At 39.3% G+C, this 16,562-nt stretch overlaps 1 protein-coding gene across 2 annotated transcripts in view; it reads left to right on the top strand.

Annotated features, from left to right (window-relative positions):
* Positions 1 to 16,562, top strand: part of b4galt2 (UDP-Gal:betaGlcNAc beta 1,4- galactosyltransferase, polypeptide 2) — a 110,080-nt gene that overhangs the window by 45,088 nt on the left and 48,430 nt on the right. For both annotated transcript variants that reach the window (XR_008962986.1, XM_057334185.1), the window contains exon 3: positions 8,069 to 8,304. Coding sequence is in view for 1 of the 2 variants with exons in the window: in XM_057334185.1 (XP_057190168.1) it covers positions 8,069 to 8,304 (236 nt within the window). In the remaining variant the exon portion in view is untranslated. The remainder of the gene's footprint in view (positions 1 to 8,068; positions 8,305 to 16,562) is intronic.

Below are 16,562 nucleotides of genomic sequence, written 5' to 3' on the forward strand. Positions count from 1 at the left end.
ATACTACTACGCTAGATGGTAGAGTACATAGTGCGTAGTTTAAGTACACAGTGTATATGTCATTTGAGACACAACAACGGAGATGCTGTTTTAAAACTTGTCCAAAACAAAGTATCACAAAATGAAGCATAATCTGCATCGTAATCTTGCTTTTGATGCCTTAAAAGGCTGCCTATGTAGGCAGCTCACTATGTCCAGACATTCCAAAGTGTCAAATGATCCAGAACACCATTAGTCTTGATAAAAATCAGCATCATCGTTTGTTCTCTTAGGGATAACCTCCCTTTTTCAGCTTGTCGCATGCCGATATTTGAATGCTGTCATTTATAAGCACCTGGTCTTGACGCTGTGTCCCTGTCCCTGCATAGCAAGCATTCATCACTCTCAATGTTCCCTAGTGTCTGCTTTACTTCTGGCTGACTGACATCAGTGCTGATGAGGTTGATCTATCAAAGGGCTCTAGTATCTGTCATTGAATTACCAAAATGCTTTGTGAAATGCCAATCGGGTAGGACAGTGTGTCCACGGATCAACCCATTAAGTTCTGCCCAAAGCCAACGGCAGACCGGAGGATGAAACCATACCCTCCTTGAAAGGCTATCTGCTCTCACCTCTGTCCTCACCTTTGAAGTCGTGCTGCGCTAAACAACGTGCTATTGAGCAGAATGTAACACTAGCCGGGACTGGACTGTGTCGATGTGCCACTGGCGACAGAGCCCATGAATTATTGAGTCCAAGGATGACTAAGAAGAGCGTTTTGGTGCCCTTTTGAATCCGTTTGTGGGAAATTAAAGTTGTGTAGAAGAAAGAAAAGATCAAATATACAGTTATTGAATCGTGAGACTCTCAAATGTACAATGTTTGAAAGACTGAGTTGATTTTCTTCACTGTTTTGGTAAAGAAGACATCGACAGTGATGGCAGACGTTTTGTAGAGGCTTGTAATAGCAAGTTAGCATTAAAGGGAAAAGGCCCGCCCTCCCATCAGAACTCCTTCTAAAGCCACGCCTACTCATGCCTATTACCTAATGTGTCATTTACCGGTGAGAGAACATTAGCACATCAAATTACAATATTAGTAAACGTACAGAAAAATATATATATTATAAGAACTGAGTAAAACAAATTAGGTTTTAATTAGAGATGCACCGATACTAAATTTCTCCACCGATAGCCGATTATTCTGAGTGATATCTGCCGATACATATTCTGAAGATTAAAATAACATTTCTTCACTTTCTGAATGTTATTAATTCATATCATAACTATTCATATTAAACATCAAACTTAACATTGTCTATATACAGAGCACAAATTCATTGCATTTTCCCGTCCTCTTTTGATTGACATGATATATCAATACATCGATATATAGTGTAAAAAATCGCTTTAATCGACTGATACAGATCATTGGCCAATATATCGATGCATCTCTAGTTTTAATAGAAACTATAATGGTGTCAACCGGTATGTGATGGATTTTATTGCTGGAGTGTTATCTGCCAGATTAATTCTATGGAAATAATGCACAAAACACACTACATAAAGAAAATGCTATAATGGTTTTGATTGGAAAAAGTAAAGGTTCCTAATGGTATTTTAATGGAAACCATAAGAATTTCTGTAATGGTTTCTAATGGATTTTGGTTGTTTTTGGTCCTAGGATGTGAGGAGACTTCAAGCTGTATATCAAAAAATGTTTATGAAAAACATGGCCTGCCATAGCTTTAAACATGTCTTACTGGACAATAAATTGTAATTGTCATTAATAATATGTAACTGTATTTAAACCACAAAAAAAAACCCACCAAAGTAAATTTGTACTTGATTTTTGCCCAAGTGCACAAGTATGGCTTGTAGCATCTCTGTTTTATATCCTTGTATGTATGTATGGGCACACATGAGCTGAGGCACCACCTGCTCAGGTTTAATTAAACATCTGATATATACAGAACAGCAGTTGTTTTCTGCATGGATGAAGTACGGGAAACAGCCGGCATGCTACAGGTATGTCTTTGCTTTCTAGAGGCTGGCGGGCACAGGCAGTGGTCTGCAAATAACAGGTTGAACTGACTTTATGAGGTCTTACCACATTTATCACTTTCATGTCATTCCAAACCTGTATATGACTTTCTTCTGCAGAACATAAAAAAAGATATTTTGAAGAATGATGGTAACCACACAACACTGACACCCATTGACTTCCATTGAATAGACACAAAACCACTGATACATTTCTCATAATATCTTCTTTTGTGTTCCATAGAAGAAAGAGTCAGGTTTTGAACCACACAAGGGTGAATACAAAAATATATATTTCATAGATTTGTCTCATGTATGATGCAGTCTCCTCCACCTGTCGCCTATTCCCTTAATCTGCTTCTCTAAATGTCTCCTTTTCGTCTCTTTTGTCAACTATTCGGTTCCAGTTCTGTTCTCCCACTCTCTCTCCCCACCGTCACTCCTCTGCCGCTTCAGCTCTGTGGCTCTCAGTGTGCAGTGTGATGTTCAGTTACTCCTCCATCTGTTCATCTCTTCCTCTCTCTCTTCTGCTTCAGTGCTCGCTCAAAGCCACGTGGCTCTACTGTGTAGTTCACTGTACGGCCAGCACTCCATCACCACGGCTAGTGACATTGCAATACAATGACCCACAGTGTCCTAAAACATTTTGCTGTGACTAATCACACGTTCTCTTCCTCTTGAGTAAATGGCACTTAAAAGAAAGCACTCTTGCGGCACTGATAGTGTCAGATGGAAATAGCATGAAATGTTTTTGATATGAAGTCTGAATGGCGACCGTGTTCATACACTATGTTATTTACAATTCTGCTTTGTTTACCAGAATTGTATTGGAATTTAAGGAGGTGGGGTGACATTTTATAACATTAAATATATTTATTCATAGGTTAAGTCTAAAGTAATACGCACAATAATCATACAATACATTTGAATTATGAACACATAACACATGGGGTGTTTTTAGAAACATTAGATTGTTCATTTATATCAATATTGATTCATATTTTAAATGACAACTATTGAAGTTTGTATTAAATATGACAATCAAGAGTGTATTAAATCTGAGTAAAACGAAAAATATTCAAATTAACAAGATGCGCCACTGCCGTTACAAAGAATGGCGAGTAATGCAACGTTCAATATGGCCGCTCTAGCGAAGGAAGTCCCAATTTAAGATTATCAAACCAAAATTACGATACGGTTCATGTCATGCTTAATTATTGCTTGGAAATGTGCCGTTTAATTTTGATTTTTGCTAGCGATTTAAAAAAAAAACGGCCTTCCCCCATTCAAGTAGATAGGACTGTGGACTTGCTATGGCGTAAATAGCTGCCCAGATGCGTTGCAAACATGGCCGCCGAGTGGCACGACTTCCGTAAACGGACTTTGGTAAAACGCTCTCGCTGCAGAACACATTCTCTCCTCTCAGTCTCAGATCACAGTCGAGCATCCGGCTAAAAGCCCCGCTCTAAAGGTCAGATTCGGGTGGAGGCTTTTCTCACTGTCTGGATTTAAGCATCACAGCAGGTGTCAAGGTAAAGAGAAATAACTGGATTGTGGTCCTGTCTCAGTTTAAGTAGATTTACAGATACCACAAATCTCCTCCATGAACAAGACAAGCGTGTCCTTCGCTTTAACTATGACCCCACGAGTGACACTTATGTAGTGGAGTAGTGCTTTTAATGCATTTGACAGGGTTGCTTCTCACCATTTTTTTGGTGAGTTTCTCACTTTCTCCTGTTTTCCGGCTGCCCGAATTATTATTTGGAGCGATGTAGCGTAACGTTGTTGGCTGTTGGCCTGAGAGTGTGTGCTAGTACTCTGCAGGGGTCAGGAGAAAGTGGCATCAAGAGAGAATTAGTGCGAGAGAGCCAATAAGCGAGTGTGTGTGGTCGAGAGATTCAGGTAATAAACCCTTTGTGCTTTGAGTGGCAGCTCCTACAATAAAGTAGAGTACCTTACACCTTTACTGGCCTCCATCCCCTCGGTGCCCTTGCTGATATTATATAATGACATGTTTTTAGTCTAGTGCAGCAGGACTTTTAACTTTTTTTAAATGGCTTATCTGAGGGGTTAATAAAGGTTCTTCCCAGGCTATGAAACTGCAGAGAAGCATCACCGTTGCAAAAGGAGAAGTACATTTTTAGATTTATATTAAAGAGTATATATTATTTGGGATTGTGGATTGATTTACACAAATGAATAGTTCAAAACAACAGTACTAATGTGAGGTAACAGATTAAATTGGGTCAGCTTTGATTCCATATGGACTTTAATGGGTAAATCTGGTAAATCTAAAATGACAGGAAATCTGATATAACTCTCGAGTAAAGCAGAACATACAGATGTGCTCAAGGATCTCATTTATGTGCCGCTAAGCTTCTTAAATAAAAGCCTGAATATATAATAAGGATTAAATGGCACGAATCTGGCAAACATTATAAAATCCTACTAGTTTGGAAGTAGCCGCTTGGGATCTTGATTTGGTTTTTCAACGTAGGAAGAATTTATTAAAATGTGTGTATCTGTACGTGCAAATTGGTTGGCATTTTAAAGAGCTATTGCCTTTTTGCACACAGTAAGGGTACGTTTACGCGACAATGAAAAAACGGAAAAGTTTTCTTTGTGTTTTTGAAAACGTTTACGTACACACAGAAATACTATGAAAACGCTAACATGCGCCTGCACCAGTGTTGGGTGTAACTAGTTACTAAGTAATTAGTTACTGTAATTTAATTACTTTTCCCTTGAAAAAGTAAAGTAAGAGATTACTCTAATTTTTCTGTAATTTAATTACAGTTACTTCTGATGTAATTAAACTAAATACTTTGTGTAATATATGTGTGTGTGCAAGGAATGGACATCAAAATTCAAAGTCTAACTTTACAATCCGTGCTTTAATGTATAATTCTCACATTTGTAATACATTGGTCAGTTAATAATACTACTTTATGTAGTTTTATATTCTTTATTTGAATGAATGAAAAGAGCAGTTTCATGTCTTTCGTTGAATTACTTAACAAATCAAGGTTGATATAGGATATAGAAAGTAATTAGTAATAAGTAATTAAATACTTTTTGGTGAGAGTAATTTGTACAGTAATCTAATTACACTATTGAATATGTAATTAGTAACTAGTAATTAATTACCTTTTCAGAGTAACTTGCCCAACACTGGCCTGCACACACACACACACACACACGTATCATTGCTGTCCAAAGATGTCCATATTCACAGTTTTTCAGGAAATAGAAAAAACGGTATTTTTTAAATGATAATACGCATGCCTATAGACTAAACATATAATTTGCATGCATTTTCACAGATTCGTGTTTTTGTGGTTTGCATGGAAACAATAATGGTATTGTTTTGAAAGACTTGCAGTTTGAAACCTGTTTTCAAAGGTTTGCATTTTCAGCCCCCAAACGGCATTGTTGTGTAAACAAACAGCCAAAACACAAAGTTTTAGTTGAAAATGTTTTTGTGTCCTAAAGTAGTGACGGCAGAAATGTAAACTGTAGAAAATGGAATTGATACAATATAAAGAAGAAAAATAAAATATATAAAAATGCACAAAATAATAGAAAGCAAATATATAAAAATTACATGCATCAGTTGGTCCATGGTTTATGGTTCATTAGTGGGCTCCACTATAACACATCAGCTCCAGTAAAGCTGTATATACGTCAAAGATGTTATGACAGAATCTCTTCTGAATGGCCCCAGTCATCTACGCAGCGTGGGAAGGGAACACTGTGTATGGGAGCATCCAGACACTATGGCAGGTGTTCATCATTTTGCCCCCTTCCACGCAGCCACTTGATTGCTGGCCTTACTGGTATAACGGAGCTAATTAGAAGTAGCTGAATCCAATGAGCCTTTGTGGAAATCACTTCAAAGGGACCTTTGGCGAGATAGGGCGACGGCACACAGTGAGGCCACACACTGGATTTATTGAAAGAAGAAGGAGAGGGCTTGTAATTAGCTCGCTTGCTGCTGCGTCTCATAAAAAGTGGACACAACAACCATTTTTCCTTCGTTCTGTCTCTCCTTGTAAGTGAAGAATGGCCGATGTCAGCTTATTTATGGAAACAAACAGAGCTCAGAGACAGTAAAAAAACATACAGCGGGGTAATTTCTGCCTGCGAAATCGGCGTGGGTGGGGAATCTGATAGAATGAGTTAGGGAGGAAAAGGCACTGGTCTTGCTATCTGAATGTCCTCTTTAGAGAAGTACCTTTATCTCGGGGCAGCATGATGTTTCAATTACATCCACAAACAGCTCTCCGTGTTCTTACCCTGCTCTTCGGCTGCTGCTCATTGTAATGATGTGTGTGACATGGAGAAGAGAACCGGTGCAGCAATAGGCCCTGCACACAATCAGCTATAAATGTATTTTTATCCAACCTGTCCTCCGCTTCCCAAAATGAACTGCGAACGCAGACATGAGATATTTGCACGAAGCTGTTCATCACCTCTGAAGTAATATGATAAGTAATGTCTGATGATAACTGAGAAGTTGCTCCTGTCAGGGCCAGAGTGGTTTCTGTTAGCTTTAGGTCTTTCATGTGTCAAAGTGTTTTTGATTGCAGTGTGATAAAACCATATGTGCTTTATATAATACAGTACGGACCGGTTTCATAGACAAGACTTAGCCTAAGCCAGGACTATGCCTTAGTTAATTTAGGCTGTTTTAGTCGCTTTTATTAAAATGCTGTTGAAAAATACATTACTGATGTGCATCTTGAGTCAAAACAATGGCACTGACATATTTTAAGATGTTTTACGTTGAGTTATTTTCAGTTAAGACAGCTCAAAATTCATTTTAGACTGGGACTAGACTTAAGCCTCATCTATGAAACCGGGGCTATATGTTATAAGTTATATCCAACATTACTGTTTATAGTACCAGTATGTTGTTGTCATGACACCGAAATTGTAAAGTTGGATATAGACCGTTTCATCGGACGCTCTGACCCCCAGTTAACTTCCGGTTTGTGTCTAAAAGTATAACTATTTATATTTTATTTAATTTATGTTAATATTAATTTATATTATTATTAAACGGTATAGTAATTGTATTAAATTAATTTTGTTGTATGTTCATTTTATTAAATAAGCAATTTGTTAAATGGAACCTGTAGTTTGGTCGCATTTAAACAAACCGTATGGTACATTGACATTTAGTTGTTGATCTTGGTATCGGAGTCTAAATTCAAAAGATTGCCGCCCCCCAGTTTAGCCATCCCAGTACCGGGCCTGGTTAGAAATCACTAACCAGTATAACGTTTATATCATCTGGCTGTACATTAGGAACAGTATAAGGACTTCTGCACTGCAGGAACGTTTTCCAGAACTATTTGGGGAACAACTTGCTTTTTGTCATGCTTGCTTTTTGACTAAAGGGACTTTGGAACAGGATCTAACCCAGCACAAAACCAACTTTTTTAGCAGCGTTGCAAATGTATGTTGACTGGCTTGAAGGCATGTCACAAAACAGTATTTTAATTTAAAGCTAATGTTAGCGACATCAACCTGTTGTCTTTGTCTGTTGCGTTCTTTTCTCTGCTTCTGTGTTATGTGGCAGTGCAGACTGTCGTGGGTGATTTCGTCTCTTCAATCTCATTTTCCTCTTTCGGTCGCAACTTATATCTCCACAGCTCTGATCACTGCGTTATTTTGTTAGGTTCTAGACAGAAGGCGACCTAAAAATCGCTACAGAAAAAAATGATGCTAGTGTGTGGTGTCTTGCTAGGTGTCTAGAAGTGTTGTGTTGTGTTATTGTGAAGTCTAATACAAAGTCTGTGTGTGCACATATAATCAAGGCTCACTCTCATCTATTGATTGGTTGTCTCAACTTAAGTTCTCTCGATCAATGAAAGCTAAGAAAGACGAAATGATGATGAAATGATGTCGCGCTCCCTCTGCTGGCTGCTGATGGTTATATTATTTCTGTAGTCAACACCACAACACTAATATAAATTCTGTTTAAAGTTAGTGGTGTTAAAACAATCTCATGAGGTCTCATTGACCCTCTTTTTGCTCCGCAGTGGGTCGTCTCCTCATCGAATTCAGCTCTCAGATAACCCTGGAGCGGGTACAGAGAGAAAACCCTAACGTGACAGAAGGCGGGAAATACACTCCTCCGGACTGCCGGCCCAAACAGAAAGTGGCCATCATCATCCCATTTCGGAACAGAGACAACCACCTGAAGTACTGGCTTCACTATCTGCACCCAATTCTGCGCAGACAGAAGATCGACTACGGCATCTTTATCATCAACCAGGTTAGTATTGTTTGTATACAGCTGGCTGTATGATGCATATGTACTATAATGTGAAGAAGACTTGTGGAGTTGGGGATAGAATCAAACAAGCAATCGAACCAGGTCGGGAAAAAAGCTGGAAGCTTTGGTGCTTACCCACCTCGGTGTCTTCCATCAGACTGTTTGTATAGTGTGAACCTGGAGGGGCTGCAGAGACGTTCAAGGCTGCGAGGAATCATTAGCCTGCTTGGCACATTGTAGTCTGCTCCGACCTGTTGTTTGAGTTAATGTATTCAATCAAAAGTTTGCACTTGTTGGTCTTTAAAGTTTGCAGAGTAATGATGTGAGTCGGGAAGTAGTGAGCATTTATCTGTGGAGTAACAAACCAGGCCAAAGATCTTGTAATTGATGGAGCAGGAGCCGGAATTTGGACTAAGGTTGTGTTTCACATCACTAAATGCCGGATAAATATGTGACTTGCACGTTGCTGAATTGCAGCTGAACGGATGGGTATAATTTACTCGGTTTTTCACTGCAGTCTTCAATTAAAAATGCAAAGCAAATTGAATCTCACACAGCTGTACATCACAGATGACTCTAAACTGAATCATTTTAACCAAACATTGTAGAGTTTCTCCAACTTTAATTGTTTATCTGAGAAGTACTGACCAGGTTCTATATAACACAGATGAACAAATGCACACATTAATGTTGAGGGTGTGTTATGTATTTAAAACAGTCGGCATGTACTGAATATAGTCATTGTATAGCACTTTTCACAATACATATCGTTCTAAAGCAGCTTTACAGATACAAATCCCCTCCAGTGAGCAGGGAATAAATCCTCTAGCACAGTGGTTCTCAAACTGGGGGCCGTGGCCTCCTGGGGGGCCCCAAGATGGTTCCAGGGGGGCCACAGATTTTGTGGCATTTTAGAAATATAGATATTTATCATAACTTTTGTGCAATCAAACATCAGAAAAACAACGCCACCAACCAAAAGAATTGATGTTTTAGCATTGTTTAACTGAATATTTTCTTGGTTTAATTAAAATTTTAAGTTTAAGATTATAGGTCTTTTTTGGGGGGCCGCAAAGTGATGCACTCTACACAAAGGGGGCCTTACAACAAAAAAGTTTGAGAACCACTGCTCTAGCAGGCCCATGTTTTATTATATGTACATATCAAACAGTATTTACTTACTGTGTTTAGGTAAAATGATCGTTTTTTTGTGTCATTCTTTTAACTGAACTAACAATATTTCTCCCAAATTTCAAATAAAAATATTGTTTCTATTTGCATTTATTTGCAGAAAACGAAAACTGGAGAAACATGTGAAAATGACAGAAAAGATGCTCTGTATTTGTTCAAACCTATTTTCAAACCTGTTCCTATTCGCTTCTAAGCAATACAACAGTAATATTTATGTATTTAGGAAAAGTTCAACATTTATTTTTTATGTGATAACCTGCATTTTTATTTCACATTGCTGTTGGATGACTATATGTCACTCCTGTGGTTTGATTTTGTTGAAATTCAACAAACACTGGACTGAAATGGCCACAATATATCTAGAAATGCTGAGTAAATGAACATTTGGAATGGTTCTCTTAATTTTTTTCGCGGATGTATGCACAAGTGATATGTTTATTAAATTAAATAATATGCTTTGTTATTAAAATAATGATGAAATTGTAGAAGAATCATTTGAAGTCTATAGGCTCCAGCGATACAGAGAGATAATGATGAAATGAACGTCTTTGAAGCCCGTCACATACCAGTCCAAGTCAAGTCTTCAAAGGTGAATTTAAAAGCATATGCTGAAAATTACGATATGTTTGACGGTCAGTTTTGTTTGCTCAAGCAGTGCTGTCAGAGAGACGGCCTCATCTAAAATGTAAAATGTGCAGCTTGTTATTTGCACCGTCAGTTGTGAGCAGTGTGAGACACACACCATCTGCACCCTCACACACATCTGTGACATTATGCACATGGCTTTTTCATTACGCTGCCAGTTAACAGGAAATGTCCTCACTCAGCTGACTGCTACATAAACAGAATGAACTGAAGGACAATGTTTCACTTCATTACATTTTTTATTTATTTTAGAACAAAGCTGTTGGCTGCGAAAGTCAAATGATTGACTTTTTTAAAAGATTAAAAAACTGATTGTATACTGTATCGCAGTTAAAGGGACAGTTCACCCAAAAATAAAAATTCTGTCATCATTTACTCACCCTCGAGTTGTTCCAAATCTATATACATTTCTTTGTTCTGATAAACACAGAGAAAGGTATTTGGAAGAATGCTTGTAACCAAACAGTTCTTACCATTGACTATCATAGTAGGAAAATAACAATGGTAGTCAAAGGTTCCCCAGAACTGTTTGTTTTTATAGGCCTACATTCTTCAAAATATCTTCTTTTGTGTTCAACAGAACTAATAAATTTATAAAGAAAAATTTCCTTCTATGTTAGTCAATGGTGGCCAAGAACTGTTTGGGTTACAAGCATTCTTCCAAATATCTTTGTGTTCATCAGAACAAAGACATTTATACAGACTTTGAAACAACTCAAGGACGAGCATTTTTGGGTGAACTGTACCTTCAATGAAAGTTAAAAGTTTTTTATTAAACTCACCAGGCACTGCATTTAATGACATCATCCCTTTCATCACACATGATTAAAGAATTGCCTTTTTTCTTTTGTGCTTTTGCCGGTGCTTCTGAGATTCCGTACAATCTCATTAGATGAATTGAAATATAACGACCGTTAGCTTGAAAGTGGCCTTTTTGGCAGGCGTTTTCGACTTTCAAATGTTCAGCTGTTCATAGGGCATTTGCATTAGTCTGTACGAAAGCCGTGCTGATCCTTATTTAAACTTATTTAAGCAACGGTTACTGATAAGTGTCTCTCATGAGGCCGATACAGTACATCTCTGACCGCTGCTTGCTTCTCAACTCAAATGGTTATATCTGATCCTGTTAATGCACAGGACAGATACAGTTCAGCCGTAAGAGTCAGCCAGGTCTCCTTTAAAAGGATTACACACACACTGGCCACATCACGTCATTCTTTATCAGCATCACCGGCAAGGAAAAGAAAAACACACTGCATAACGTTAACACAATACATCCTGACAAGTGCTGAAAAAATAAAAGCGTCAAAGACAGGTCAGTGAGGGCTTTCTCACGTTTTCTCCCTCTCTGGATGTTTCTCTCGATTTCTGCCGAACGACAGTAGGGAGCACTTCATGCATCATGCTCACTAGAGTGTTAAATGATTTTAAGTGAGGCCGTTTTACCCAGGGCTAGGGGAGACGTGCTTATTCCTCAGATCTCTGGGCTGCTGGATAAATGCGACTGTGCCTCGGGTGTTCAGACCAGGAGCGGACTGGCCATCTGGCGTACCGGGCATTTTCCCGGTGGGCCGCTAACGTACGGGGCCGGAACGGAGGCGGTGGCCGCTAACGTATGGGGCCGTAACGGAGGCATTGGCCGCTTAGACGGACGTATTATAAATGCGAATGCACGCAACGCGAATGCAAAAGACACGTATGCATGCACCCCCCCTCCCCCGTCGACAGATTCAGTGGAGGGCCGATGCGGGCCTAAAAATGCCAGGGCCGATTTTTCTTTTAAGTCCAGCCCTGGTTCAGACTGTTATTTTGAAGGGTGTGTGTAACGGGGACACACTTCACTGTTTTTATTTCTCACCTCTTGCCATCTCCAGATGTTTTAGATGTATGCAAGCTTAGCAGGTTTAACACGAGAGAGATCTGCTTCTCCTACAATCTTGGAGAAGCAAGAAACCAGCTACAGTACTAACCGCTGGTCCAACTAGCTTTGCATGGGACGTCAAGCTTTCGTTTTTTGGTCATTTTCCCTCAGCACCTTAGTAGATGTACATGAAGCCAAAGTCAAAATTACTCTGGTATTTGCTGTTCTATTGTGCAGAAGTAAAGTAATAGTAAAGACTCACCTACAATGCATTTATTGAAGAAAATATGAAGGATGAGGATGAAAAGGAAGGGGAGAGATACAGGATGACTGTCTTTTTTTAATAATAAGATTTTATAATAAATATTTTCATATTTAAGCTGTGACTTTGTTCATTTGGTTTATTAAAGCCCAAAGTATAGTCCGGCCGTCCGCACGCATGACATGCGGATGGAACGCGTACAACAGCGCATGCGCGAAAAAAGTTGAATCTGCCGAGTCCACTTGGTGATGTACTGGGCATGTGTCGAACTCGTCCATCAACGCTTATCTGCTATTGAGTCTGCTCAAGAAGCTGTGCGGTCGCGTTTGTGCGCGAGACGGATGCAGAACTCGGAAAGTTAACTATACCCGGGCATTAGCGGTTGTTGGCATTTGTTTGGATCAATGTGAATGCAAATGTTGATTTTTTTAGGAGTTTGTTGAGTTTGTTGAATCAATGTGAATTATCCTCAAGTCAGATAACGTTTGAATGGTTGTTCCTTAAGCACCGTCCATACATTTTTCTATATTTCACAGCTCTCAGTTCTGAACTGAGCTCAATCCAGGTTTGCGAACACACTTTTTATCCGTAGTTTTCTTATTTTCCCACAGTATCCCCCTCAAGTAGAGCGTAATTTGTTATTCAATCTCAAAATCGTCTCCCGAATGTAATAAACGCTCTTGTCTGCCTCTTTCTTTCTCAACCTTCAGACATCCTCAAACTCTATTTCACAGCGCAATGGGAGCCTCCAGTCGCTTCCTTTTGCTTCTCAAACGGATTGTTGTTATGTCTGGTTATGATAGCATTGTGCAATTTGTGCAGGATAGAAAGAGGACTGTGGCTGCCAGGGATAGAGGCCAATGTTTTCTTGCCTCCCATCATGCACATCTTGTTCATTGGACATCTTCCCAGATGCATGGAATAAGAGACAAGTTAAGATGTGGAACTGTAAACCTTTACTCGCTAATTCGGCAAGCGGTTCCTCAGCGTGTGGAATGTAAAGTATGCCGAGGTGTGTTAGCAGATGACCATGAACCAATTACCCTCAGCTCCATTTTACCTTGTGTAATAATGTTCCACCTACCTAGAGAGAGAATTTCAAGTGTGTAATAATCATCATATTATGGTAATCATTTCTTCATAATGTATGAGGTCAAGCAGTGAAATATAGCTTAATACTACAGGATGAGTGGCTGGGTCTTCCGCTGAGAATTTACATGGCAAACCCTGAATGTAAAAACACGTTTTTTTTTTATATTGCTAGGTAACCACCGTCTAACGGTGGGTTCACACCAAACACGAACAATCGCGTTCCACGCTCTTCATTACTCACCGGAAAAGTTAGTTTTTTTCACGTGAGTGATGAGATCTGACAAATAGTTTCAACCTTCGCAGAAGACGAGATTGACGCGCAATCGTGGCGCCCGATTTGCGTCATTCACACCGCCTGCCGCGAGTTTGCGTCTATATGCGTCTTTGCATTGACTTGTATGTAATTTACTCACGCAAAACGCTTCATTCGCGTTTAGTGTGAACCCAGTGTAACAGCAATAAACGCGTTCTGTCTGATCGACCCCTTAGGCCAGGGGTGTCCAAACTACGGCCCGCGGGCCATCTGCGGCCCGTTGTCAATCCTGTGGCGGCCCGCGAGGGATTTAAAAAAGTTATACAGATCTGGCCCGTTATAGGGAAAAATAAATGAAATTCACTAAATAACCATCGGGTGTCGCTATCACATGCAGCCAAGGCAGTTAGTACGTAAGATGTACGTATTGTAATCGGGCTAAAAAACAACAAATTATTGTTGATCACATTTTGGTAAGTCATGGCGCAACAAAGAAAACGGAAAATCGAAAGTGAATGCAGGAGATTTCAAACACGTTGGGGAAATGAATATTTCTTCACTGAGGTCAGCGGGAAATGTGTCTGCTTAATTTGCCAGGAGTCTGTTGGGGTGATGAAGGAATATAATGTTAAAAGACATTATGAAACAAAACATCAGTCTTTCAAATCTTACACTGGTGCCGAGCGCAAACAAAAGGTGAAACAACTGGAAGCTACCTTGTCAGCACAACAACAACAATTTTTTCGTGCTAATAAAGCACAGGAAAATTCTACATTAGCTAGTTATGAGGTAGCTCACCTAATAGCGCAGCACGGAAAACCCTTCACTGAAGGCGAATTTGTAAAGGAGTGTCTGATGAAAGTTGCCACTATAAATTGCCCAGAAAAGAAGCAAGATTTAAAAAACATCAGTCTTTCAAGGAACACAGTAGGACGGCGAATTGAAGACTTGTCGGCAAATCTAAAAGAACAAGTGACAGAAAAAGTACCCAAGTTAAATTTTACTCAATTGCGTGCGATGACATCACTGGCTCGACAGACACTGCACAGCTGTTAATTTTTTTGCGAGGTGTGGACAGTGATTTTTTGCATTACAGAAGAGCTTCTTGATATGAAGAGCCTTAAGAGTACAACAACTGGAAAAGATCTTTTTGAAGCCGTATCATGTGCGATTGAGAGCATGAATCTCCCTTGGGCCAAGCTCTGTGGCATTACAACGGATGGAGCGCCATCCATGATCGGCGAGCGGAAAGGAATGGCTTATGCAACAAAGTTCGCGAAAGTGGAGGTGAGGCTGTAAAAATGCACTGTATCATACACCAGGAAGCGCTCTGTGCCAAAGCCATCCAGATGGACGATGTGATGACCACTGTGGTGAAAACTATTAACTTGATTCGTTCAAGAGCGCTCAACCACAGAGAATTCCGGGCATTTCTGTCTGATATTGACGCAGAATACGGTGACGTAATATATCACTCTAACGTGCGGTGGCTGAGTCGCGGCTCGGTTCTACAGCGATTCTATTCGGTGGGGTCTGAAATTGACCAGTTTTTGAAAGAAAAAACCTGACACTTGATCAACTCAATGACCCTGACTGGCTGGCAGACCTTGCTTTTTTAGTTGATTTGACCAGTCACCTAAACGCACTGAATAAAAGCCTGCAAGGCAAGGACCAGCTGATATCGGAAATGTATGCGCTCTTGAAATCCTTTGCAATGAAGCTAAGACTTTTTGAGAGACAAATCAGTGACCGCAATGCTGTGCACTTTCCTAGTTTGGCCGAAATTATCTCGAGTTTTTCAGACTCCAACATCCTTGGAAAAATGGATAAATATTCGATAGTGCTCACATATCTCTAATCACAGAATTTAATCAGCGTTTTCAAGACTTTTCCGCTATTGATAACGACATCAAACTGTTCTCAACCCCTTTATCTGTTAACGTAGAAGAAGTGCAAGAGAATGTGCAGCTGGAACTCATTGAACTGCAGTGCGATGATTCTCTTCGCAGCCGCCACCAGCTTCTTCCCGTGCCTGAGTTTTACAAGAGTTTGGAAACATCCAGATTCCCCTTAATCAAACGTCATGCACAAAGGATGATGAGCCTGTTTGGCTCCACATACATATGTGAGCAAACATTTTCGCTGATGACGCTGAACAAGAGTCCACTGAGAGCCAGTCTGACTGACAACCATCTCTGTGACCTGCTTCGTATCTCTACTACATGACTTACTACGGACTTGACATCACTTCTGAAATCCAAGGCACAACATCACTGTTCACATTAATAAAGTTAATGGTGAGTAAAAGAAAAAATATTGAAAGCAATATTTTGTAATGTAGCCTTATGATTCCTAGGTTAAAAATGTATGTAATATCATGGGGCATATATAAATATATATTTAGCACACACATAACATTTTTAGAAAATAGCACATTTAAAATATAAGTAGACAAAGACAAATCAATTAGCTTGTCTAATAGTAGCTTTTTATTATTATTACAGACATGCGGCCCAAGACAACAGACATTTTTTTGCACCTGGCCCCCAGCAGAAAAAGTTTGGACACCCCTGCCTTAGGCAGTTCAGTCATAATGAAGTTAAATGCTTTTACGTTTGAGACGTTTTAATACATTTACCACTTTACCATTTTATTATTATGTTTATGTTTTTATATTGTATTTTGTATAACTAAAGTAATTCAAGCTCTACACATGTTTGAAATCATATATATTTAGGTTCGTATTATAATTTAATAAGAGGGACCATTAGACCACAGCAGTAAAAACAACTTTGTGACATATGTATATAAAGTTATAGCATTTATTTATTGCATTTTTGCATTGGGTTTCTTGGAATGGGTGTGTAGGCAGAAATCTTCCTCTGATACACATGTATTTTACTTTAGTTTGAAACAAGATTAATAGCTAATTATTAACATTGTAATATTGTTTC

Source organism: Triplophysa rosa, linkage group LG5 (assembly GCF_024868665.1).
Source record: "Triplophysa rosa linkage group LG5, Trosa_1v2, whole genome shotgun sequence".
NCBI lineage: Eukaryota > Metazoa > Chordata > Actinopteri > Cypriniformes > Nemacheilidae > Triplophysa > Triplophysa rosa.